Source organism: Amblyomma americanum, chromosome 2 (genome assembly GCF_052857255.1).
Source record: "Amblyomma americanum isolate KBUSLIRL-KWMA chromosome 2, ASM5285725v1, whole genome shotgun sequence".
Classification (NCBI taxonomy): Eukaryota; Metazoa; Arthropoda; class Arachnida; order Ixodida; family Ixodidae; genus Amblyomma; species Amblyomma americanum.
Genome location: NC_135498.1, coordinates 21052226 through 21077821, shown reverse-complemented (window position 1 = coordinate 21077821; position 25596 = coordinate 21052226). Strand labels below are relative to the sequence as shown.

The following is a 25596-nucleotide window of genomic DNA, read 5'->3' as shown; positions in this document are numbered from 1 at the left end:
TGCTTGCGCGTACAGCGCAAAGCCATCAGAACAGCCGCCGCGGCATCCGTATTATTATGCAGGCACGCGGCAGACCACCCTCTTGCCTCTCGGCGCTGGCTCTGCAGATACACCCCCCCCCCCTTTCTCTCTCTCTTCTTCCTCCCACCATAGCCACCACGTGCGCCCGGGGTTATCCGCGTAAACATGTCGCAACACCAGCAGCACAGGCCATACGCCATCAAGCGCAATAGACGTATACACTATAAGCGGCCAGCCACACTCATGTAAGCTTCCCCGCATGCAACGATGGAAGGAAGGAGGCACGACGGGAGGGTAGAGGTAAAAACAGGGGGGGGGGGAGAAGAATGGGCGACCGAGCTATTAAGCGCGACTTGCAGCAAACGCGCATACTACGACAACTGACGATGATCTCGCCGCTTTCGCATATGCATGCACGGTGTGCCCACCATGCATCGGGGAGTCGTCATAAAACGACGCAAGTCCAGTCACTCCGAATATTGCGCGCAGTTGGAGGATCTCGAGGTTCGTACCAACGTAGACACATTTGCGAGCTCACGCTTTGCCCTGGCGGAGATTGCAACGAGGCAATCAGAGACGGGACCTACCGCGCATATATGCACACTGCAGCTCACGCGCGCACTGAGAACGCGTACATATACATGGGGGAGTACAGTCCGAGCCGCTGGATGGAACTAGATATGCACAGGATATATGCAGGGATAGGGTGCATCCATCACTGCGCAATGCCGGCCACGACCGAGCTTTCTTCCATCTCCGAACTCCGAGTGGCGTAATGGAGTCCCGTCTCGTGAAGGCGAAGCCAGCCGGCAATGGCTCAGAGAGACGGAGGACGCTACGAGTATCGTCGTACGCGGCGGCACACATAAAAGGCAACAAAAAAGAAAACGCCCCGTCATTACGCACAGAGACGCACGTCTCGCCCGGACATCGACCCTCAGTACTAACAAGGCGACGGCTGGTAGAGGAAGAGAATTTATTATCCCCTCTTTTATAGTTCGTACTTTCGCCTTTTTTTAGGTCGACGGCATAGCCAGAATTAGTGCCACCCAGCAGCGCGACTCATTAAGACAGGGCCGTAACCAGCAAACGCGCTTGATCGGAACACAACGTATACTAACTATATGCGAGAGTTATTGCTCATGACGTCATTTTTTGGAGCTCTACGTCGTACACCCTGCTGGCACGAGTGCAGCCGGGCGTGCAAGCCGATCAAGTCCCCCCCCCCCCTCAAACTAGTGCTCTTGTAGGTCGCACTCCCCATCCATCAAAACAGCGGCGCTAGTGTTAACTGCCAGGACGCTGACGAGCGCGATGGCGACTGTCCATTCAGGGGGCTGTGCGCGAGAAATTCGAATAACTATGCGTGTACTCATTACTTTTTAATGCGACTGCGCTAAGGAGCTTGCGTCCCAGAAAATCCGGCGTCGCTGACCATGAGCGAAAAACGCCCAGAGAAGCAACCTAGGAGGCAGGTGGGCCACCTAGGTCACGTGACCATGCGGCGTCATCACAACCTGCCCACCGAGGCTGGTGGTAGTTAATGACTGGTCGCTCGGGAAGAGCAACCTAGGTCGCACAAACCCCACCGGTGGCAGCACCTGCCATCGCAGGGCAGTGGCACATCGCATAACCGCTGCACCGACCAGGAGTGGTATGCGGGCTCCCATGGGATGTATGAATGTAAAGTATAAAATGACCTATTATGCATATATGGGAATCGGCCCGTTACACTATCGCGACATGTCCTTAAGGCGGAGCTTGAGTGTCCCCTCCAGTTTTTTTTTTTTTTTTTCGCGAATGGCGCTGTACACTACACTAGAGCCATGTTTCAGCACAACGCGTTCATCGAGGCGTGAGCAATGTCTTCCCCGTATAGTTTTTTTAAGAGCGTTAGCTTTTACTCATCATGTTTCTCTATTTCTTGGGGTCTGCTACCACCTCCCTTCGGCGTGAAATTTTGTGTCCGAGGAAATCAAGATGGCGGCCCCCATAGTAAATAGATATAGCACCCCAACTGGTGATTGATTGGTAACGTCATTAGTATGTCGAATTGCTGATTGGTGAAGTCACTGATATATCCAATTGGTGATTGATTGGTGACGTCACCTATAAATCCAAGATGTCAAATTCGTATTTCCATTGGTGTACCTCACTTTAATCTCATTCATATCAATTCTAGTAAATCAAACAGCTAACGCTCGTTACTTCAACGTCTTTCAGACGGTGGCGCCATCTCTTTTCTTTTATTCCTTTCATACTTCGGCACACCAAACCCTGGCTGCTCATACAGGGTCAAAGATTCGTGTCTGTAAAACAATTCGGGTTCTGTGTCACAGAATATATCATACAGCATCTTCATAACTGTCGGGGACGCACCTTCGACCCCCGAGACAGTCCCAAAGCGTAGGGCTTGCCAAGTTATTTTCTGGCATGGGTGTCAGCTTTCCTGGCTGACAGGGAATTTTATTGTTGTCAACGCGGGACTTCTACGAGGAAATTTCGTCAATCTAGAGGAGTGCCTCAAGGTGCAGTTCTCTCCCCTGTTCTTTTCAATCCCTTACTCAGTTCGATTCCGACCTCTCCTGACGTGACTACATACGTGTATGCACACGATATAGCTTTCTTTGCTGCTGCGAGTGATTTACATTCTGTTTATTTGGTGTTACAGTCGTATTTAAATTCATTTGACGGATGGTTATCTGAAGTCAACTTGTCTTAATGTAAACAACAACAACAACAACAACAACTCGCCGGGGTGACGTGCGTTAGCATTGGATTCAAATGTAAACAATTTGTACGCGCAGTGCAGAGCTGTCCTTGCTCCGAATATTGACCCCCATTTGCTGCGTCTTTTCGCACCGCGGCCCTCTACTCCACCCTCGAACATCACGATGCGCCAAAGATAGCTATTAGTTCTTGCACAGCGCGATCCGGCGTCTCGCTACCGCGGCGACCTAGTTTCGCATGGCAGGTCTTCGCCCCTCAGGAAGCCACCTGGCCTTAAGCTGATAGCTTCCCGCAGAGGCAGGTCACGGACCACGCTATGCTAAAACTCCACAGGCAGGATTCGTTAAGCGTCACGAAAGGTAGGTGCCTTCAGCCGATCAGAGTGCGTAACCGTTTGCCTCACCACATGGCAAGTGCGGTCAGGCAAGCACCGAAACGGTGGCAATGGCAACGCGTTACCGTATTCCCCGTACGGCTGCGCTAAAACTACCTTAATGTAAAACGTTACCGATAAAACATTCCTAACTAGGATGCGTACTTTTCATTAACACACGTACGCAGTCGGTTATACTCATGATTTATTCGGAAATATGCGCAATGCAGAAAAAAGCCGCACTGAAACTGCCAGTACGTCTTTCTCAACGGTGTCATTGCACAATACATGGTCCTCATCAAGCTGCAGAATAAGCTGCCTGTAACACCATGCGCAACAATGCGGTTAACCCCTTGTATCCCAAAGTCAACATATATGTGGCCAGCAAAATACGGCCAGATTGCTGATCATACAAGTGAACTATAACTGTGAAGCCACATTAAAAAATAATCCCTTCCACACTGCCGCTGACGCGGCAGGAATATTTGATTGTTATTTCCACTTCACTTCTCTGGAGTGAAGTTGGTGTCAGCGCCCGTCCTGTCATGTCTGTATGCTCGTCTAAAACGAGTAGCGCTGAATTAGCCTCTCTGTCCGTTTGTGAGGTTTACCATCATAAAGCGACTCAAGCTGGACGCCGTAGCGGAGAGTTCCGGATAATCCGCCTTTCTGACACGGCCGCTCTGCGCATGCGCGCCTTTTCTACTCCCGCTATAATAATAATAATTGGTTTTTGGGGAAAGCAAATGGAGCAGTATCTGTCTCATACATCGTTGGACACCTGAACCGCGCCGTAAGGGAAGGGATAAAGGACAGTGTGAAAGAAGTGCCGTAGTGGAGGGCTCCGGAATAGTTTCGACCGCCTGGGGATCTTTAACGTGCACTGACATCGCACACCACACGGGCGCCATAGCGTTTTTCCTCCATAAAAACGCAGCCGCCGCGGTCGGGTTCAACTCTAGCTCCAGTGGTTGAAAACAAAACCGCAAGCTCCTACTGCGCATGCGCAGTTCATGTTAGTGACAGACGCATGCGACAGATGGCGGCAGTTGCCAAGAGCACACGCCGTTTTGCAGGCGCAGCTGGCTCCTCGTGGAACCGGATCACGTCCGCGTCTCCCACGCGCGTTTGTTTTCAACCAGTAGCAGACGAATTTGCACCACTCCCCAGAGGGCGCCACATCTTGTGAAAAAGGTGGATTCCGACCATCTGGGGTTCTTTAACGTGCACTGACATCAGGGCCTCTAGCATTTAAATAAATTGGTTTTTGGGGAAAGGAAATGGCGCAGTAGCTGTCTCACATATCGGCGGACAAGGGAAGGGATAAAGGAGGAAGTGAAGAGAGTTGCCGTAGTGGAGGGCTCAGGAATAATTTCGATCGCCTGGGGATCTTTAACGTGCACTGACATCGCACAGCACACGGGCGCCTTAGCGTTCGCCTCCATGGAAACGCAGCCGCCGCGGTCCGGTTCGAACCCGAAAACTCTGGATCAGTAGCCGAGCGCCCTAAGCACTGAGCCGCCGTGGCGGATAAGAACCATAACTACAGGGCTGCCGCGGCGGAATTAATATTCCGGAAACAACTCATCACCAGCTAGCTTTTCAAAGTGCTTCAGTTCTCTTCTGCGGCCAGCACTCTTCTGGTAATTGCTGGCCTCTATGCGGGCGCTGGGATACAAAAGCTTGAAATCGAGGTGCAAAAACACGTTCGTTTTCGCTGCGTCAATGGATGTTTACGCTCGTGTGTGTTCTTGTCCCTGTGCGCTGTTTTGTATGTCATGTGGTACCAACAAGCCCATATTGCCACTTTATTAGCCAGCAGTTCCAACCATTTGCGTTAGACAAACCGAAGCCGCGTAACGACAATGTTAAACCAATAACCTGTAATATGAAGGGATCAAGGAAGAGGTGAAAGAGGGTAGCGATAAAAAAAATTCAAGACTCTCACGTTTCTGGAATATTATTACAGCATCTAGACTTCGGCGACGTGCGTTTTTAAGCACGCAAGACGCATCACTTTTAACATCGGCGGATTATGAGCACCTTAAATATTATTGGAACAAGAAAATTTGTTGCTCTCGGCAGCTTGAAGTATCACTCACGAGGCTGCGCTGCCGCACCCCCCCTCTAAATTTCTATTTACACAAGTCGGGTTTGGCGCTCTCTCCCCTTTGTGCATTTTGCCGTGAGCCAGGATCTATTGAACATTTTAGGCTGTATTGTCGCCGATTCAACTCACTGAGAAAGAGGTTGCTGTAGGAGCCCTTGCAGCATCTTGGCCTTAGTTTGAGGAGCCCGCTCTTGCTATCATTTGGCGCCACCACATTTGGGTTCAGCCACAGATCTGTTTGCACCGCTGTTCAAAATTTCCTGATAGAATCTCACCGACTGCCTTGTTAAGTGTTCCAACCTTTTCTTTTCTATCAATTATTACATTTTGACTAAATCATTAATATTTAATCCCTCTCTTTATTATTATTCTTAAAATTTTAAAATCAAAACACTCATCCCTTTTCTGTTCATGACGAAAAATTCACCGGTGTTGCGCTCCCACGTGCTTTTCCTTTTTGTTAACTGCGTTCAGGTGAATAGCCACCCGATTCTTGGCCGATCCCCCAGTGTGGGTATGTGCCATCTTTTGATAGGCTAACAACAACAACAACAACAACAACAACGACTCTCACGTTAGCAGCCGCCGAATTTCGCGATTGACGCACGACCGTAAATGTCAGTCTATTCTTTTATTTTTTAATAGGGCAGGAGACATATACATATACATATACAGGAGACGAACACGCTGTGAATTCTTGGCCACAGTGGCTGAAACAACAGCACGCCTGTGCAAAAAGAAGATAAGAAGTAATAATAAAACCCCGCATGTAATTTTCGGACGCAATTCCAAATTTCTTCGCCGGCACTGGCAAGACGTCCAATCTCACTGCGCAGCACCGCACAGTCTTGGATGCTGTTGGGAGCATCAAGAACACGTCCTACCCCGCCAGACCGCGCAGCATGACTACCGCACCAGCTTTTTCACCCGGAGCTAAGTGATTGCTGCAATTGCCTCCTTCTCTGAGAGACAGCAGCCTCTGTCAATACGAATGTTAAAGTTCTATTTAACGCGTCCAACACTGTGACTGACTCAAAACACTGTCGCGCCACTTGGAACAGTGAAACAAGCTGCTCGCGATTGCTGAAAACCCCGAGAAGAAAACTTTCAATGCGTTACGCGTTACCGAGAGGTGACTGCACAGATCATGGGCAATGCGGCCGCCTCCCAGCATCTAGAAACTGACCGCAACAGATATCTGGGTTTTGGAGTTTGGTAACTAACGCGCACATTCAATTAATGTGACCGTCTCACCGCTCTGGCGGGAAAGCTGGTCTGCAGCGGCCAAAGCACGATACGCCGCCGCGGTGGCTCAGTGGTTATGGCGCCCGACTGCTGACATGAAAGACGCGGGTTCGATCCCTGCCGCGGCGGTCGAATTTCGATGGAGGCGAAATTCTAGAGGCCCGTGTACTGTGCAATGCCAAAGAACCCCAGGTGGTCGAATCCGGAACCCTTCACTACTGCGTCCCTCACAGCCTGAGTCGCTTTGGGACGTTAAACCCCCTTAAACCAAAGCACGATACACTGCGGTAGTCGCAGGCGACCATATCAACATGTACCACAACGACAGTGCCATGAAATCGGCGGAGCCACCGGCCTCAGCTAATTAGCTGTTATCAAACGTGCACATAATGACGTCGGCCAATAAGAACATTTCTTGGTCCCATACCAACTCTATCAATGTGCAACCAGCTGAAGCTGCAACCTAACTAGGCACTAACAACTGATGCGCTGGAAAGTTGTGGCTGTGTTGAGTGCCTTTATGAAGCATCTTTTATGTTGTCTACCCTCTTTTTATTAACTGTTTCCAACATTAACAGAGATCACAAAGAACGTTGTTAACGCCTTTCTCTAGGAGTTTATCAGCACACTTTTCTGCACTACACTACGTGCATTCAACGAGACCCTCCCAGTTAAAAAACAGCTGGAACTACAAAAAAAAAAAAAAGTATCAACTGGGATACGATTGGCTCCATTTGGTTCCAAATGGTTTCAACCGTGTTTTCGCCCATTCATCTTGTTTAACTAAGCTAGCATTACCAAAAGCCCCGCCACGGTGGCTCAGTGGTTAGGGCGCTCGACTACTGATCCGGAGTTCCCGGGTTCGAACCCGACCGCGGCGGCTGCGTTTTTATGGAGGAAAAACGCTAAGGCGCCCGTGTGCTGTGCGATGTCAGTGCACGTTAAGGATCCCCAGGTGGTCGAAATTACTACGGAGCCCTCCACTACGGACCTATTTGTTCCTCTGTTCTTTCACTCCCTCCTTTATCCCTTCCCTTACGGCGCGGTTCAGGTGTCCAACGATATATGAGACAGATACTGCGCCATTTCCTTTACACCAAAAACCAATTATTATTATTATTATTATTACCAAAAGCCACCTACGTGACGTCATGCAGTTGCCTGCTCGCTTTACAGAAACACTGCCTTGTAGAATCAACCTGCACATTTCGGCAGTAAGCAAATCAAGAACCATCTGTGCTAAGCACTGGCATACTGTGGTGGCGGACAGAGGTGGCGTTGATGCGCATTGTCTTGGACAGCGGCAAAAAGGTACAGACAGCTTGCACCGGCGTCACACTGACCGCCATATTGATGGACCCGAAGGGCGGCGAAAGCGTGTTGGTGCGTCTAATGCTCTTATCGGCGCCTTATCATAGCTTATCGTGGAGGCCCCGTGAAAGCTATGCATGGCTCAACATCATGTCCCAAATGTCACGCGCAAGTCACCTATACATTTAAAACTATGCACCGCATTCAAAATTTGTATTGCCACACCCTGTATTTGTACACAGTGTTTGTTGCCGCCCTACCCCCATCCTTTCTTTCCCTCTCCCTGTCCTTTTATTCCCGCTAGCTGCAGCTCAGGTTTCGATGGCAGAGGCCGCGGCTAGGAACATCTTTTTCTTCCATTGTTGTTTTTATTAGTAAATGACCACTAACAACAAAATTCACAAACGATTCTTCTGTGCGGTGCGGGCCCATACTTTTCCAGACTAAATGTTTCAATCAGTGCGTATGGTGAGAACACTAAAAGTGTAACATATGTGCAGATAGAATCATAAACTTAATGTTGCGCGCACAACCGTTTATATACGTCGTGAAAAAAGTCCCAATTTTGGCGCTGTACGCAATATGACCAGCACTGTTTACTCTTCTGGTTTCCTTTTTAGCTTAAGCTGCAACGTATACTGCAAGCAAATATTTGAATTTGCTCCGGAACATTACAAGAAATCTTTAAACACACCACTAGTTCCCTCGGCAATAGAGATGGTTATCAGTGACAATATCAAGCTCAAAAACGCTTGTTTGGCGGCATGTAATTAAAACCGAAACCAGGCTCGCTCACATATCAGCATCACAATTAAGGCAAAACGACAGCCGTCGTTCAGGTCCCCAGGTATGAAAGATGCTGCTTCGGAAATAAAACAGACACTTCCAGTAACACATTAACAAATACAACAAATGAAGACAAGCGAAAACATTGTAAATAAAATCATAAGGGCAAAGCCACTTCAGTAACAGAAACCGAAACCACTGTGCGGCTACCTATAGCACATACGGGGAATGTTCACGCCCCTGATTTCTAGCAACATCTGGTTATTGAAATGAAGTTAACCGCTTATATTGAACTCCACGCACACATTTCGTAGAGGTATATACGACACCACACAGCAGATATCCAGGCGCTCGGCGCAGTTGGAACCGCGCAGCGAATCGAAGAAGACGACGGCGACGTTATGTGGGTCGCATGCCAAGCGAGAATCACGTTCTGGCACGATGTGGAATTCTGCTCTTCGTGCCGACCATAAATCTTTTGGCGGCGTTTCGCGCATTCCTGATGGCCAGCAATCGAGCGGGACTGACAAACCGGGTCGCTTTCGGCATGCACGAGTGAATATCGATTCCTGCACACCCAGGCGCGCGACAATATACAGCTCCCGGCACCTTACACACCACCGCGCGTACCGCGAGCAATTAGACGCGCAAAAAGCGAGTGTTGCGCCAAAACCACAAGGGCAAACAACAACCGTGGATGCGTTTGGGTGCGCAAACATTTCCTCTTTTGGTCGCGGTTTTTCTCCCATGTCCGATTCTGCGTGAGTTTCACAATGCCCAAGAGAACGTCATCGGGACCGATCGACCTCGCTTGCTACGAAAAACGACACGGTAAGACGCAACGCACCCAGCTGCCTCTTACTTATTTTTAGTGGGTTCTGAAAGCACAGGCTTTTGCTAACGAGTAGTGGGCAACACGGATGCTAGCACGATCGAAATCAAGACGGAATCGGAACGCCCATTTCTGGACACGGTCGCTTGCGAGAGCGCATGCATCTCGGAGGCAGACGCTCCGCTCGCCGCGCAGAGGGTACACAAATGCTTCTCCGCATGCCGTAGAATGCGCAAAACTTACCAGCGTTCGACTGAGAGGTTGCATTTTTTGTGTGAATTATTTGAGCCATCCCAGCAGTTCTCCATCTTTCAGCCTTCAACAGTCTGGAAGATTCATCCTTGGCAGTTTATTTCGTTCGCCGGGGCCGGCTTGCAGCGCGCACAATGCACTAGATGGCTAGAAACTACATGTTTTGACGAATATGAAGCTCCAGCGACGAGCTGCCACGAAAGGTTCACGCTTTTCAGAAACACGAACTCTTTGAATCGAATGTAAACAGACCCTTCGCCGGCTGGCCGCACGCAACTTTCCGGAGCGCTCGCGACACACGGGTTCGAGAGTAAGCGTGCGCGCTACTCTGTCCACCGGGTAATTTTGTAGTATTTTATAAGACTGCAACTTCATAATGATGTCAAAAAGTTTCTCAACTTAATAAGTTTATTTGCACAGCTTACATGTTATTGTTTGTTGCAATGTTTATTAAAATTTAGGAGAAGTTTCTTGTTTATCTGTGTGGGGCCGCTAGTCGCAGTTATGGCGGCGCACATGGACGGAGAGGCAGACGATGATATCTTGCAAGTAGAGGACGATTATTATACCTTCCTCAACGTTGCGAGAGATGTAAGTTGAATGCACTGCTTGGTTATTGCGACTTCACTGGGCATAATAATATCTGCGATCGTGATAAGTTGCTTGCGCCGGGGATGACGAAATGTCGCCGCGTCGGCGAGTGCCGGTCTGCTCATATGTGTGCATATGAGCACATTCCGATGGTTTCATATTTTCTTTTTTGCACAGGCCACTCCCGAAGAAATAACTAACGCTTATAGAAGACTGAGTAAGATATACCATCCCGACAAACATGTGGATCCCGGCAGCAAGCGGGACGCCGAGGTGCTCTTCAACAAGACTCGAAAAGCGTACGATGGTATGTCTCCTTTGCTTTGCAGTGTTTTCGGCTTTCACTGAGCTTTCTGTACTTTTACGTAAAGCAACTGAACTGTCTGTGACGCGTTTTCTTAACCTAAAGTGTTCTTAGAAACTTAGTCGACGAGTTAGAGTGGTTCGTCGCATGTTTGGTAATTGAAATGGCGTGCTCTGAACAAGGATGAAACATTGCACGCCCCCCTTTAAATGCGGTTTATTTGTCGGGCTGCTTACGTGAGTCAATATGTGTAGATCAAAAGCTCAGGACATTCTTTCTCCACCTTTTACAAGCGTATAATCTCTTTGCCTATTTCTTGCCGCGTCTCAATGCCAGCCATAACCCGTGGCAGTTATGGCACCTCCCTTTAGTCTACCTGTTTCATATGGCTCGATCGCGCTTGTAAGTCTAGCCGCGCCGCCTCCGCGCGAGCGCTCCGCCGCTGTAAGCGGACCCGCGTTTAGCGCCGCGCCATTGACGTTCGCTGCCGGTGAGGAAGCGTGCAAGACGGTTTGGTTTTGTACCGTGAAACGTGCAGCAGTCGTTTAGTGAAGTATGCAGTGAAAAGGTTCTTGGCTTAGTGGATTTCCGTCATTTATAGGTCTAGCATTTGTAGAAATAGCTTCGTTAAAGGTATTCGGCATTTGGTCTAATGATGGATGTCAAAAGCAAGTAGCAAACGTTCTCCTTTACGTTTCTGTTGCATCTTTGTAGCCATCCCAACATGGTAATCAAAACTTCGCTTACCTGTCAGTATTGTGTAACATGCCTCACTTTTCTTCGTAGTGAAATTTTCAGCTGGACTCTGCTGCTAACCAGAAGCAGTGTTTCTACGAGCTTCATAGATAGTTCTGCTGCACGCTATAGTATGTCATTCTGAAATTTTTTTTCGTCTTGAAACCTTTCAGTATTGGCGGATCCCCACAAGAGAGCCATATATGACACTCTGGGTGAAAAGGGACTCGACACCGACGGATGGCAGGTAGAGTGAACTTTTCAGGCAATCTCATGCATTATGCAAGTCTAAAGCCACAGAGGCAGTTGCTTCCAGTGATTCGCTAGTGCAAGATGGTTACATGTAGACTTCTGTTGTTCACCTCAACAGATTGTTCAGCGCACCAAGACACCACAAGAAATCAGGGAAGAATATGAGCGATTGGCCAGGGAGCAGGAAGAAAGGCGTCTGCAGCAGCGGACAAATCCTAAGGTGAGCATAGACAGCTTTCGATAATTTGACGTGGTTAACATGCTAAGCCAGTTTGTACCCAAGGACATGCTCAAAATTTCAATGTTCTAGCAAAATAGACCCTTAGTTTGCTTAAAATATGCCGTGATTACCGATCTGTACTTGCCTTTTCCACCGAAAAAAAAAAAATGTGATACTGATATACTATTGAGGCAGAGTACTGGACAGGCGCAAGCTCACAACTGATCTTGTTGTAGCTTTAGCTACATTAGTGTAGCATTTCGAGCCTTCAGCGTGGCGGTGGCGGCGCCGTCACGCTTTCACGTGGTTGGTCACATGGTGCGGAGCAGCTGCTGGCGGCGCGGCGCCGTGGATGATCACGTTGTTGGGCACGCGACCAGCCACGTGGTGCGGAGCAGCTGCTACTGCCGGCAGCGAGGCGCGCCGGCAAACCCGAGCTGCCACAGCTGTGCGCATGCGCCGTGTCCAGTGGGACGAAGATGAAGAAGGAACGCCCAGCAAAACGGAGTGGCGAAAGACTGACCTTGCAGTTCAACTGAGCAAGTTCCACTCGGCCAGCTGTAGCTATCACGTCACTCCAGGTTTAACCAGAGCTAAACCACCGCCACTTTTCCTCTTCACTTGGCTAAACACTTGGTGCGGACATAGCTTTATCAAATGACATCCACTAAAACCACTCCCTCCTCCTTGCTATGTACGCCACTCCCCCAACAGATGGCGTGCGACGGCAGCGCCTCCCGCTCGTCTCGTTCGGGCGCAGTGGGGCCGTGCGGGGACGCAGGAATCACGCGGTGAGCGGCGCACAACGCAGCGCACATCCAAGGCGCATTCACCACGAAGCTTGCGGCTTGCTGCCCGTTCGTTCGGTGCGGAAGCTATGCTGGCGTTCGTGGCGTCAGGTTTGTCGAGAACGCTGTTCCGACGAACTACGACTGCAACTTGAGTCCCACGCGTTTCGGCAAGGTGCCTGGCAGCGCTTCTACGTGGTTTGCCACTCCACAACCTTCTGCATATATGGGAATTAACCCATTACGCTATCGCGTCATACCCTCAAGGCGGAGCTTGAGTGTCCCCCTCAATCTTTGAAAACAAACACATACTTATATCTTCAAACCTGTGCTGACAACTCGTGATTCATGCAGTGCTTAGAATCCTGCTCTACAGAATGATTATACAAGGTGCTTATTATCTTTTACAGAAAATTGATCAGGCTTCTGGGAATTGCATGAGTAGTTGGTATGGTTTGGTTTATGGGGGTTTAACGTCCCAAAGCGACTCAGGCTATGAGAGACACCGTAGTGAAGGGCTCCGGAAATTTTGACCACCTGGGGTTCTTTAACGTGCACTGACATCGCACAGTACACGGGCCTCTAGAATTTCGCCTCCATCGAATTTCGACCACCGTGGCCGGGATCGAACCCGCGTCTTTCGGGCTGGCAGCCGAGCGCCGTAACCACTCAGCCACCGCGGCGGCTTGTAGTAGTAGTTGGTATGGGTTTGAATATATATGTGTTTGCTTCCAAATAAAATCAGTTGCAAGCCCGCACCTGTTTCATACTTTAGCTCATCCATGTATTTTTTGCACAATTTCTTTCTTGACGACAAACAACCAACTTGCTCAAGCATGCTATCTTGAAAATAGCAGCTGTTTACAACAATTTAGAGATCTATCAGTACATTACTCACAAGACCGTCGAGGTAGAATTAGAGACAGGAAACTCAAAATGAATGGTGGGTGTATAGTTTTGTCTTGAAACTTTATTTTATCAATCTTACCATCTGTGATGTAAAAAAAATTAGTGAACGCCCAGCTCCTCCATACATCTGTACCATGCTGCTGCATTGCACACCTGTAGATGAGGGGAATTTTCCATCTGGATGCACTGTGCTTATGCAATAAACTATGCATTCTTCCTACGCTGCTAACTTTACATCACCACTTCATCGGAAATGCCATGTAAGATGCAAGAACATCGGGGAAAAATGGCGGTTTCTATCAGGTGACGTTGAAATACATGACATTTTTCAGGCTTTGCACCAGGACTGTGTGAATGCACGAAAATGCCACATCATGCAAACGTAAGAGTGCCTTTATGTTTACTCTGGTTTTTGTTTCTTGCAGGGAACCATAAGTGTAGGCGTTGACGCCAGTGACATTTTTGAAGCCTACTATGATGATGATGCAAGAGGGTAAGAAACTTCAGTGGTCTCGCTTATTTTTCTGTTTACTTCTGTGCTGTTGTTCAAGCGTGGAATGCTGAGAAAACAGCCTGCTATAGGATGAAAATTTAAAGGGACACCGAGGATAAATTGAAGTCAGCCTGTTTCGATAGGTTACCCCATTCTAATGGCCAGCAGGCTACTTTGCTGAAAACAGAGATTTTATAAGCCGGGAAAAGGTCAAACACTGAAACAGGTATCGCTGCCACCAGCCGTTTTTGCAAGAAAAACTGTGGTGATATCAAGGCAGTTTTTGTGCATGGATCCTTAAGACTAGGATGCACTGCATTCACTTCCAAATAATGATTGTGGAGTCTTTTTCACTCCTGACTAGAGCACCGCACGGGCTTGGTCCTAGCTGAAAGCCAGGCCCGGGAGGTCAGACAACACTGTTTCACTGTGCCTGGGCTGGAGCTGGCCTTAGTTGTGGGGCCGGCTTTTCTTCAGAAAGGGCTTCTTTGAAATGAAATGAGAAAAGTCTAAGTTTGTTTATTTTTAAACAGTTTATGCAGCGTCACTCACAATGCACGAATCCGCCGTGGTGGCTCAGTGTGTCTGGCTAAGGTCATGGATTCAATCCCGATGGTGGTGGTCATATTTCGATGGAGCTGAAATAGAAAAACTCCTGTGTGTGGTGCGTTATAAGCAGATGGTAAAGAACCCCAGGTTGCCTAAATTAATCCAGATCCCCCCATTACAGCGCCCCTTCTTAGCCTGTGTATTGCTTTGGGACATTAACCCCAAAACTGACAGTTCACTTATGCAAGTAACCCAGGATTTACACATTCGGCCATGTTGATCAATAAATAGGAAGAAGCTATGGCGCTTTTCACTACTTGAATAGCAGCAGCGAAACACCGCTCTCACCAGTTCTAAAGCACAAAATTTAATTTCATTCTCATTCTTGACCTTGCTGGCATGTTTCATCAAGTGCTGTTCGGTACCTCTTTGTTTTCTTGACAGCCATTTCATTGAACTGTTTGCGTTTGTGTCCTCACAAATGGTATCTTTTCTTGCCTCCTTTTTTTTAGACTTCTGCTTTCTTTCTTTTTCCCTTAGGTTTGTCTATATTTTAAGTCCCTAAAATTATGCATTGTGTCACCTAGCCTGGCCTAGCTAAATTAATCTGGGCTATGTAAAGCCTAGCTGATGTGTTCAGTACCTTCTTACAGATTTTTTGTCCTCTTTATATGTTTAACCTACTGGCAGAGGTACAAATCAAATGGTTTGTTTAAATCAGCTGGCACTCACGGAATTTTTTTGTTGTGACTAACTCAAAAATTGACGCTGAGGGTTTAATCTTTCTCCTACGTAATATTTGTCAAAACTGATTCAGTGAAACGGCCTTCAGTGTGCAATGAACCCACTGGAGTCACGACACTTTTGGATGGTCACGTGCTGCAAGCATTTCCGGACGAGCGGCCAGTTAGGCGCAAACCAATGTTTTTACGTCACATTAGCCTTACTTGCTTATGCATCATAAAACCCAACCCAGCAGCAGCATTTTATGGAGAGGAAGCAGCCGTCGGAGCATTATCATGCTCCTTTCGAATACTGCTCACCCACCTTGAGAGAGAGGGGAATTTGTCACCATACTGTAGTGGGCCGCCAATTTTTCTGCAGCCCTGTGGCTTGTCGGGAAAGGTCCTTTGTAGCTACAAACATACGAGATCATTGCCCAAGAAAGAAAATGGGCGAACTCACCTCATCTTTTCTTGTTTTTAATGCAATGGCATCTAGGTTGTCATCTTGCAAAAACCACCAGGTTTCTCAGTAACGAAATTCCTTGATTGGTCGAGAGGATCGTGACGTCATCAGCGCGTCAAATTTGAAACTCTGAGGACTAGAATATTCTATTACCTTCCATTGGATTATCATACGGGGTCATACTAACCTCACTCACTCTTCTTCGGCCGCTGCGGTGGCTGAGTGGTTATGGCACTCGGCTGCTGGCCCGAAAGACGTGGGTTCGATATTGGCCGCGGTGGTTGAATTTCGATGGAGGCGAAATTCTAGAGACCCGTGTACTCTGCGATGTCAGTGCACGTTAAAGAATCCCAGGTGGTTGAAATTTCCGCAGCCCTACACTACGGCGTCCCTCATTGCCTGAGTTGCTTTGGGACGTTAAACCCCCATAAACTAAACTAAGCTAAACTCACTCACTCTTCGGGCTTAATCCACCTACTAATCCAACTTAGTTAACCCACTAATCCACCTTACTCCATTTTCTGGGGTAGGCCTACTCCAAAATTTAAGGGGTTCTTTGAAATATTTAGGGGTGGGCCAATTTCCATATGCTATTGCAATTTCTTCTTTTAAGAATGGGGCTAAGGAGGTCCTAAGTTTTTATCTTTATTTTTATCTTCACTAAAACATTAAAGTTTCTTTAAGTGGTGTTGTTATTTGAGCGCATTTTACAGCCGTTTGTGTAGTGTGCATCTATCTACCTGCACACACTGAGCAATGTGCCTCGTGCACTGCTGCCGAGAATGGGCTCGGACTGGTCCTCATGCTGAGCTTAGCGGTTTGGGCTGGACTTGGTAAAGCAACAATTTTGTAAGCCTGGGCTAGATTGGGTCCTGGCATGGCATCAGTGCTCTAGTCTTGGTGCCACGAGCTTGAATCAAGTAGTAGGGAAAAAATTTTCCACTTTAAATTCATTTTTTTTATTAGTAAATGTGTCTCATTCTTCTGAACAAATTTCATAGCCAGAAAGAGCCATAGAATTAATTTTTACAAAGAACAAAAATTAGATGGAAGTCTCTTCAGTGTCCCTTTAACAAAATGAAAGCAAAATTTACAGAACACAAGGTTAAGGATACATCTCTCCATGGAGGTGCACTTAAAGGGCCACAGAAAGGGGTGTTTGGGCTTGGCTTTAAAATGCTTGCACTATGTAGAGTACAGGCCACCAAGCGTCCATGCTATGTACGAGAGCTCAAAAGCGAGTGGGAAATTTACAATACCTTTTTGAAAATTCCCTCTTTCGCACCTTGCGGCGACGCACGGTGCCGGGCTTTCGCGCAAAACCTGGCATACGACGTCACGTCGTTACAGCGCCAAATTCTTTCAGATGTCATGTGCTACCATGGCTGCGGCCACTCAGTGTGCACCGCAGCTGGCGGAGGTAAGGGAGGGGCTAAGTGGGTGGGGCTGGCGGAGGAGCGCCGCCCTTTTGGCATGCGAGAGGAGAGGGAAAGTTGCGGAAGTTAAAATTTTATCTGCATATAACTCAGGTTCCACAAAACGCATTAAAATAATTCTTGCTAGAGGATAGTTATGAAGCGGCGCCTTTTAACATCCCAGATATATCGCAACTTTATTGAGAGCCCCTTTATGGGGCTTTGTGAGGAGGAATGGGCAGTCAAGTCAGACTTATAGTTTGTGAGGAGGAATGGGCAGTCAAGTCAGACTTATAGCATAGCAGAAGCCTGCCGTATCAAATAGTTAACCTAACAATTAGTGCACGTTTGAAAGCTTTAGATAGGGCATATACCAGTGATGGCGGATATTGGGGGATTGAATTACAGGCGCTGCTGTGAGTACACATTAAAGATCCCAAGGTTGTCTAAATTAGTCCTGAGCCATCCGCTGCGCTGTCTCTCACAGCCCATGTGTGGCTGTGGAAAGTTCAGGGAACACTGAGAACAGCTCCATCCAAGTTTCTTTCTTAGTAAAAAAAAACTCTGTGGAACTTTCTGACTATGTTTTCAATGTTTGTCCGGGAGCAAAGTGTGCATTTGCTGCTGAGAAAATCTTCCCACCTCTCCATTCAAACCTGAAACGTCGATACCGAGACAGGCTCCAGGTCATCATTTGGAAGTGAATGGCGGTATAGCCTGCCCTCTGGGATCTGTGCGCGATCAGCTGTCTTGATGCACCAGTTTGCTAACCGTTCATACCCTTTTCTATGTTATAAAAGCTCTATTTTCAACGAGATTAGTGTCCTTGTCGCTAGGATGCGGTATTATGCCGAAACAGACCAGCTTCGGTTTGTTCTCTGTGCCTCTTTATTACCCACAATACCTTGTTATACCAATCATGCCTGGTATCTTGTAACAGGTTTACCTATTTAGCAAGTGGCCCACTGCACTGGATTTCATGCTCACAGCTACTCTCCTCTATGAAAGAGACTGGCATTTCTGTTATGAATGGTTCCATTAAGTCCAAAGTTAATGGGTTGGCAGTGCGTCTATATATTCTTTGTTTCAGTGCTAATTGTTCCTTGGCCTGTGTTGTGCCAGGTTTTTTCCGCAAATGGAAATCAACAGCATGGCCATCAACCAGTCCATTGAGGCACCGCTGAGCTTAAATGACACCGTCACTCTAAGTGGGAATCTGTCGACGCAAAACGGAAATGGCAGTGGAAATATAGTGTGTTCCTTGCGGCATGTTGTATCACCGTCAATGTGGTCAGAGGTACGGACAAGTGCATCCTCTTTCCTCTTCTTTACTTTGAATTTTGGTCTTGTAATTATATAGGCAGGTAAAATGTGCTATTGTTACTTTAACATGCCTGAGCAGTCATGAAATTGTCATTTCTGTTTATCGATTATCGTGGTAGTGCCTCTTGTTGTTTTTGTTGTGTTTAGGTTTCCTTATTTCTTTTAGTAGCACAACAAAAATGCCATCTTAGAAGGCCTTAAGCCTGCATCAAGTGTTAATATTGTGTCTCATACACAGTATGCTGTGGGTAAATAACTATCACCACTGTTTTACATGTTGCATGTTAAGTAAGAATACGCAAAATATGTGAAAACAGCGAAATTTTCTAATTGAATGAGACAAATGCTTGCAGAAAGAAATTAGTTCTGAATGTTAAATTGATTGCTAAATCTTTTCTCCTTCTAAACATCAGCGATAGAATGTTGTCGTCTAAACATCAGAGAAAGAATGTTGTGATGAGGAAGAAAGCATAGACAGATCTAATCTATGTCCTTCAAATGCATAAAGCTGTGCCGAAATTTAGGCAGTTGCACATAGCTGTGTAGCTTATATGTAATTGAGCAGCAGGCTATTTTTGTCTTCATGATGGCAGCAATAATATGACAAAAGCAGTGCAGAAAGTGCAGTGCACTTAAAAAGTTCATTTGATTGATCTCATATAATATAAAATGAGCAAAAATTATGTTACAGCTCTTCAAAGGGAACTGGTGAAAATTCCGCAATACCACGTATAGCTTAACCGTACTGATACTTTCAGCTATTGCATCTGGCTTATGCATTGCATTCACACTGTCTTTAGGGAAAGCTGGCACCATGCAGCCTTCCTGGCCTTTATATTCTCGGTTTTTGCAGCTTTTCGTGTATCTCAGTGGGGTTCTACTGTATTATGTTCAGGATTTCCATTTCATTTCATTTTATTACCTTAAAGACCCCTCGTGGGGTATTACATAAGGGGTGGGATTAGCAGAAAAGGCACAAAACAATGCCACTAGTGATCATGAACAAAAAATGTTGTTTAGATTGCTTGCAAATGATGGACAGGTGATGTCGACGATATGCTGGGGAAGGCCGTTCCAATCTTTAGCTGCACGTGGGAAGAAGGAGGCTGAAAAAGTAACAGTTCGGGCACGTGGGCGAAAAACTTGAAGCGTGTGGCTAGTGCGATGAGAAATGTATGATGCTGGCGTGATGTAAGGGGCACGGTTAAGTGATGAGTAAAAGAACTTGTGGTACAGTGATAGCGTGGCTATGCGACGACGAACGGAAAGAGGCGATAGTGCTGATTTGGTTTTTAAGGCTGAAACACTGACGTCGTAGGAGTAAGAAGAATGAATGAACCTTGTAGCGCGGTTTTGAACGGCTTCTAGATCGTTTACGAGGTTAATATGATGCGGGTCCCATATGGCGGATGCATATTCAAGTTTAGGTCTAATGAGTGACTTGTAGGCGAGCAATTTCACGTGATATGAGGTGAGGCGAAGGTGACGTTTAAGAAATCCCAGAGTTTTGTTAGCCGATGATATCACGTTAGTAACATGTGCATTCCATGTTAGGTCATTAGATAATGTGACGCCTAAGTATTTGAAAGATGATACAGATTCTACGGACTCGTTAGCGATTTTGTATTGGAAGGCATGAGTCTTTTTGCGACGGGTGATGGAAAGAAGCTTGCATTTGCTAGGGTTGAGGGTCATAAGCCAATCTGCGCACCACTGTTCAATTTGGTTAAGGTCCTGCTGGAGGGCTTCATGATCAGTTATGTTTGTTACTTGGCGGTAAATTACGCAGTCGTCAGCGAACATTCGAATTTGGCAGGATACGTATTGAGGGAGATCATTAATATATATTAAAAACAATAGGGGTGCAAGAACAGAGCCTTGTGGGACGCCGGATGTTACAGGGAGAGGGTTGGAAGACTGGTTATTTACAATGACTGACTGAAAGCGATTTCTTAAGAAGGCCTTGATCCAGTTTAGCACGTTAGGATGAATGTTTAGAATAGAAAGTTTTTGTATTAAACGTTGATGTGGAACTTTATCAAATGCTTTAGCGTAATCCAGAAAGATGGCGTCAACTTGAAGGTTAGCGTCCAGGTTAGTATGTAAGTCGTTGAGGAACATGGCTAGTTGTGTTTCGCATGAATACCCTTTGCGGAAACCGTGCTGGGATGGACGGAAGAAATTGTTAGCGTCTAAGAAGTCCATTACCTGAGAGTATATGACATGTTCCATGATCTTGCAGGGGACGCTAGTTAAAGAAATAGGACGGCAGTTCAGAGGGGAATTTTTGTCACCTGATTTGTAGAGTGGAACGACCTTCCCAACTTTCCAGTTTTCCGGAATGACACCTGTAGAGAGTGATTGCGAAAACAATAATTCAAGATACACTGCACTGATACATACACTGATGCAAAAGTGGTGAGTTTTTACAAAAGAGGGGAGCTTGATAATCTTATCGCACCTTGGTATTCAGATACAAGCAAATAGTTGAAATGTACAGGTGTTTATTTTTCAAATACAATTTAAATATAAAAAAATGCTATATTGCTTTAAGGAAAGAAAAGATGCTGTAACTGCCTTGCCCTTGGTGGATGCTCAAATCACTCCGTGATAGAAAGGATGGAAGAGGTAGTGAAAGAAAGCATTACGAAAGAGGTGCCGTAGTAAAGGGCTCCTATTTAATTTAGATTACCTAGGCTGCTGTAACGTGTACTGACTCTCACAAGGCGAAAGTGTTTTCGCATTTTTCCTCCGTCAAGATCTGACCACTGTAACCAGAATTCATTTCCTTCACAGAAATATTGTGATGTACATGACAAAACGAGAAACATCTAAAACCATTAAAACTGCTGAGCACCATCAGAGGTCCGAGCGCGAGAAAACCAACTTCATTCCCTACTAATGCATGCATCACTTCAACTTCTACTAAGGCATGCGTCAATATTCAGTCCATAGCTGAAGTCCTGAGTATTTGCACACTCCTGTCGCAAAGCTAATTTTCTGTTATATTAGTGCTGTTGTGCTTTTTGTTCCATTTCCTTGGGGCTTTTACTCCGGCTTTGCCATATTCAACCTGTAAAATTTAACAAAAACGATTGTGTATCCTTGTGCCTATTTTTTTTCTGTTCTGCTTGTAATATATTTATTACGCTGCTTTTGGTCTTCACCCTTTTTTGTCCCTGCGCCTTCTGTTCTTCACATCCCTCTCTCTTCTGTCTTAACAACATTTGCAGTTTGAAATCGGCGCTGGAAATGGCCTGATGTGTGGTGCCAAGGGCTTCAAGACGATCTCCAAGAGAAGGTTAGTAAGACTGGCATTGCATTCTTTAAATGACTCTGAATGGCCCTTTAATTGTCTTTTTTTTTCATGCCTTTTAATCATTCATTTACATCTTCTCTAGGCAGTTTCTGTGCAGGACAGGTGAAACTGTCCTGCATATAGGTGGTGTGAGCACATTGACCATGCACATTTTCATTAAAGTACTGAACTGCCTTTGGAAGGAAAAATTAGGCAGTTATGCTGTTATTGAGTTCGTCAACGCTTGAATGCTAGGCATTTGGTATCAGTGAAAGAAGCTGCAAATGTGATTACTTGTGTTTTTAGATTGTGAGTATACTTTTTTTAAATTTCTCCATGCGGTTCAAGCAACTGACACTTTTATGGCTCACACTCTGCAGTAATCGTACTCTGTTACCATTGATTACTGGACTTAAACTTATGAAAGTTTTCTACCACATTGGCCAAATGCTCATACTATTTTGTTTTTGTACTGTGCTTGAATGTTTTTTTCAGTAGCTTCAATCGATGCATGCAAGAACCTGAACAGTCTATAGCTTATGTATAGAGCAGCATACTCCACATGTATAGTCTTCTGTTAATTGTGTGGTTATTCCAAGTTTCTCATGCAATAGTGCGTGCGTGCGTGTGTGTGTGCGCGTGTGCGCATGTGCGTGTGCGTGCGTGTGTGTGTGAGAGAGAGAGAGATGTGCCACTCCTTTCTCAAACTCTTACTTCCAGTTTTGCAACAGCTCAAGGTATGCTCCAAGTAACACCAGTTGGCTTGCGACCTGGTTGCAATCTTGGTAAGCTTCTGTTTTCAAGCATTTTCTTAAGGTTTGTACTGCTATGCATTACTGTGTGAGTAATTGTTTTCAAATAGAAGATTGACTAACCTCCTGTCTGATTCAAAAATTGAATAGTGCTGTTTCAAAACTGCTCAAAATTTTGCATAATTTTTGTGGTTTTCAAATATAAACTTTTTTTTCTGATATGATGCTGTGTCCTTGGAGGCAAAACCCTAAGGGTCCCAGGTGGTCGAAATTATTCCGAAGCCCTCCACTACAGCACCTCTTTATTCCTTTCTTCTTTCACTCCCTCCTTTATCCCTTCGGTTAAGGGCTGTTCCAGCTGTTCAGGCTTCAGCCTGCAGATATGCGAGACAGATGCTGCGCCATTTCCTTTCCCCAAAAAGCAATTTTTTTTTCTTTCTTTTTAGCATTCTTTAAGAAGCATCTCAAAAACAGCCTCTGCTACATTATTGAATGATGTGGATAACCTTCTGTGAGGCTTTCTGATGTGACAATGTCAAAACATAGTTTGGCATATAGGGGCAGTGTCTCTCATTAGTAAAGTAAAACATCACACATGCACGGTGCGTGATTGTAATGATGCGTGATGCATGAAGTATGTGTCACATGAACATTCTGTATGTAAATAGCTGCACTGCAGAGACTTTTACAGTAAATGCCATGAAGCAGGTGGATGTTTCTCATTCAAGCTTAGCATCAACAGGATGTAGACTTGGAAGAAGAAGTAGTACACGGGACAACCGCTAGACACCAACTAGTTCTTCACTACACGAAGAGACACACATAAAGAAACACAGTGTGGGGCGGTACCAGATAATCGGCTACATGAGTGATTACCGTCGAGAGGTGGGGAAAGCAGTACCATTGCAAAGAGGTGTGTCAGGATTGATCAAAGAAACTTCAAATACTGGAGGAGGATGCACAAGGCTCACAGAATGAAGATCCAGGTTAGCAAGTTCTTGGTGCATGATGTCATGGGATCTAAGAAATGATGGGGAGCTGGGCATTGACAGTAGCAACAAGCTGCATAGCAACTGCATAGGTTTTAGAAATGGACGAGCTTAAAGGGGTCGAATGTGTGAAGTTTGCAAGCAAAGCATGCGAAGTTGTTTTGGGCTAGCATTTGAAATATTGACGTAATCGCCGATTAAAATTGCAACGGCCTTCAAACTTCTCCGCAGCGCACAACGCCAAGTGGGGGGCACATGAGGGTGTTAGCGACGGTACTGGTACATTTCCAGTGCTTGCTTTTCGAAGGAAAAAAGCCAGTGCCACTGACAGCAAAGCCTGCTGAGCAATGTTTCGTAGCATCCAACGAGGCATGGCCTGGTGTGGTTGACGGCAGCGTAAATTCGAAATCTCACCTTCCCTGATATCACACCGAGCTTCACTGCACCCCTCTAGTGTATTGAGGAGAAGCCTAAAATTGAACCGTCGATTACATCACTATTTTAAATGCTAGTGTGGAAACGCTTGGCATGCCTTACCTACATCCTATATAAATTTGAATCCTTTAATATTGCGGAATTCTCAAAAAGTGGTGCAGTTGCCCTTTAAAGGTAACAAGAGACATGGCGTCATGTTCTCAGAGGATAGGTGGGTCACGTCTTTTGCCAATGACGGCTGTTATCAGTGTGGCAGGTCCTGGCAGGAAGAAGTTGCAGCCATGTTTTGGAGGCTGTGTAACTGCTGGCTAATGTGCCAGCTTTTGGTGTCTTCGAATTGTCAGCATTTCTTTAAGATGGCATCAACTGTTGCACAGCTTTGTAGACCAGCAAGTTGAAGGCATCATCCGCTGCTGCCTTCAACACACGGCCAACTTTTTCCCATTCAGACATCTTGTCGTCCACTGAATGTACTGAATCTGAATGTACGCAATTTAAGATACTGTCGACTTCTGAGCGCACATTGTAAGGCTCCAGTTGGAGGCAAACTGTCGACCGATTGCATTTCCAGGGAGGCCACAAGGTTTCTGCTTGCAGATGTCCCAGCTTGTTAAGGCAGCAAATAAAACTACTTTCATTTATTTATGCATGGAATATAACCAGATTTGGCACGATTAGGTAACTTTCTGTGCTTATTTCAGAACTGCATTTTATTTTACGCTAGCCAGTGCAGTTGTTGAGTAATTAAAATTAATACCTTGATAAAGTCATTCCTGGGGTGTTAAATAATTAAACAGAAACTGCACAAGTTCTTAATCTCACCATGTTCACAAAGCTGTCTTCTATGCTCTAAAACTATTCATTATTTCTTTGGATTCCACATACTAGTTGAAATGTAAGTTAATCTCCAGCAGGCATATTTACACGAAATTGTTTCTTACAAAAAAACCTTCAAAAATATTTCATGTGTGCATAGAAAAATCGAGAGCTTTTTGCACTCCTTAAAGTCTCACGATTCATGCTCAGAAAACAGTCTAAATGACAAAGGGATGAGTGATATCAGTTGCTGAAAAAGTAAAAACCAAGAAAATCAGTCTTGACGTTTGTTTCCTCATTCGCCTCGCCTTTCATCTATGGTATGCTTTTGCTTTTGCTCAGCGAAATATGGCATTGCAACCAATGGAAGCTATGATCTTCTCATCTCTCCTCTTAATGGTAATACATTGATGTCAGTGCTCTGTGGCTGGAAACCTGTATAATTTGTTATGCACCAGGGCCATCAGAAGCGTGATTTGCTCTTAATTTTTAATGACCACACATAAAAAAAAAAAAAACGTCATGTCCTAAATTTATGCTGCATATTTCTGTATAATTTTTCGTCACAAGGCAGACAAACCTGAAAATTACAAAAAAATCTGAGAAATCAAACATTTGTCCACACTGACCATCTTATTTGCCATGTCGCCTCTTGACTTATCTTCGTGAGTCTCGTACCAGACACGCCCTGTGCCTTCTAGGTAGAAGCATATTACGTTGGCAAGCATACAATTTGGGTCCCATCTGTTATGCTTACTTGTACTTTCTTACATGTGCAGTCAATCTTCATCTACACTGTCTGGGCTGGAATGTCTCAGGATCATGGTAATGAGCATTGATGATCAATGACATGGCTGTTGTCATTGTAGGCTGGGTAGT

At 45.9% G+C, this 25596-nt stretch overlaps 2 protein-coding genes across 5 annotated transcripts in view; one reads left to right on the top strand and one right to left on the bottom strand.

Moving 5' to 3' along the window:
* Camta (Calmodulin-binding transcription activator) overlaps nt 1–9950 on the bottom strand; it is a 388479-nt gene extending 378529 nt beyond the window's left edge. For all 4 annotated transcript variants that reach the window (XM_077653404.1, XM_077653405.1, XM_077653406.1 and 1 more), the window contains exon 1: nt 9652–9950. In XM_077653404.1, the coding sequence (XP_077509530.1) occupies nt 9652–9700 (49 nt within the window). In that variant the 5' untranslated portion in view covers nt 9701–9950. The remainder of the gene's footprint in view (nt 1–9651) is intronic.
* A 185-nt stretch (nt 9951–10135) lies between these two features.
* Nucleotides 10136–25596, top strand: part of LOC144120743 (dnaJ homolog subfamily C member 11) — a 50810-nt gene continuing 35349 nt past the window's right edge. Inside the window, exons 1-8 of the mRNA XM_077653403.1 lie at nt 10136–10251; nt 10429–10558; nt 11464–11537; nt 11661–11762; nt 13885–13952; nt 18227–18401; nt 21661–21728; nt 22446–22510. Coding sequence (XP_077509529.1) covers nt 10165–10251; nt 10429–10558; nt 11464–11537; nt 11661–11762; nt 13885–13952; nt 18227–18401; nt 21661–21728; nt 22446–22510 — 769 coding nt within the window. The 5' untranslated portion in view covers nt 10136–10164. The remainder of the gene's footprint in view (nt 10252–10428; nt 10559–11463; nt 11538–11660; nt 11763–13884; nt 13953–18226; nt 18402–21660; nt 21729–22445; nt 22511–25596) is intronic.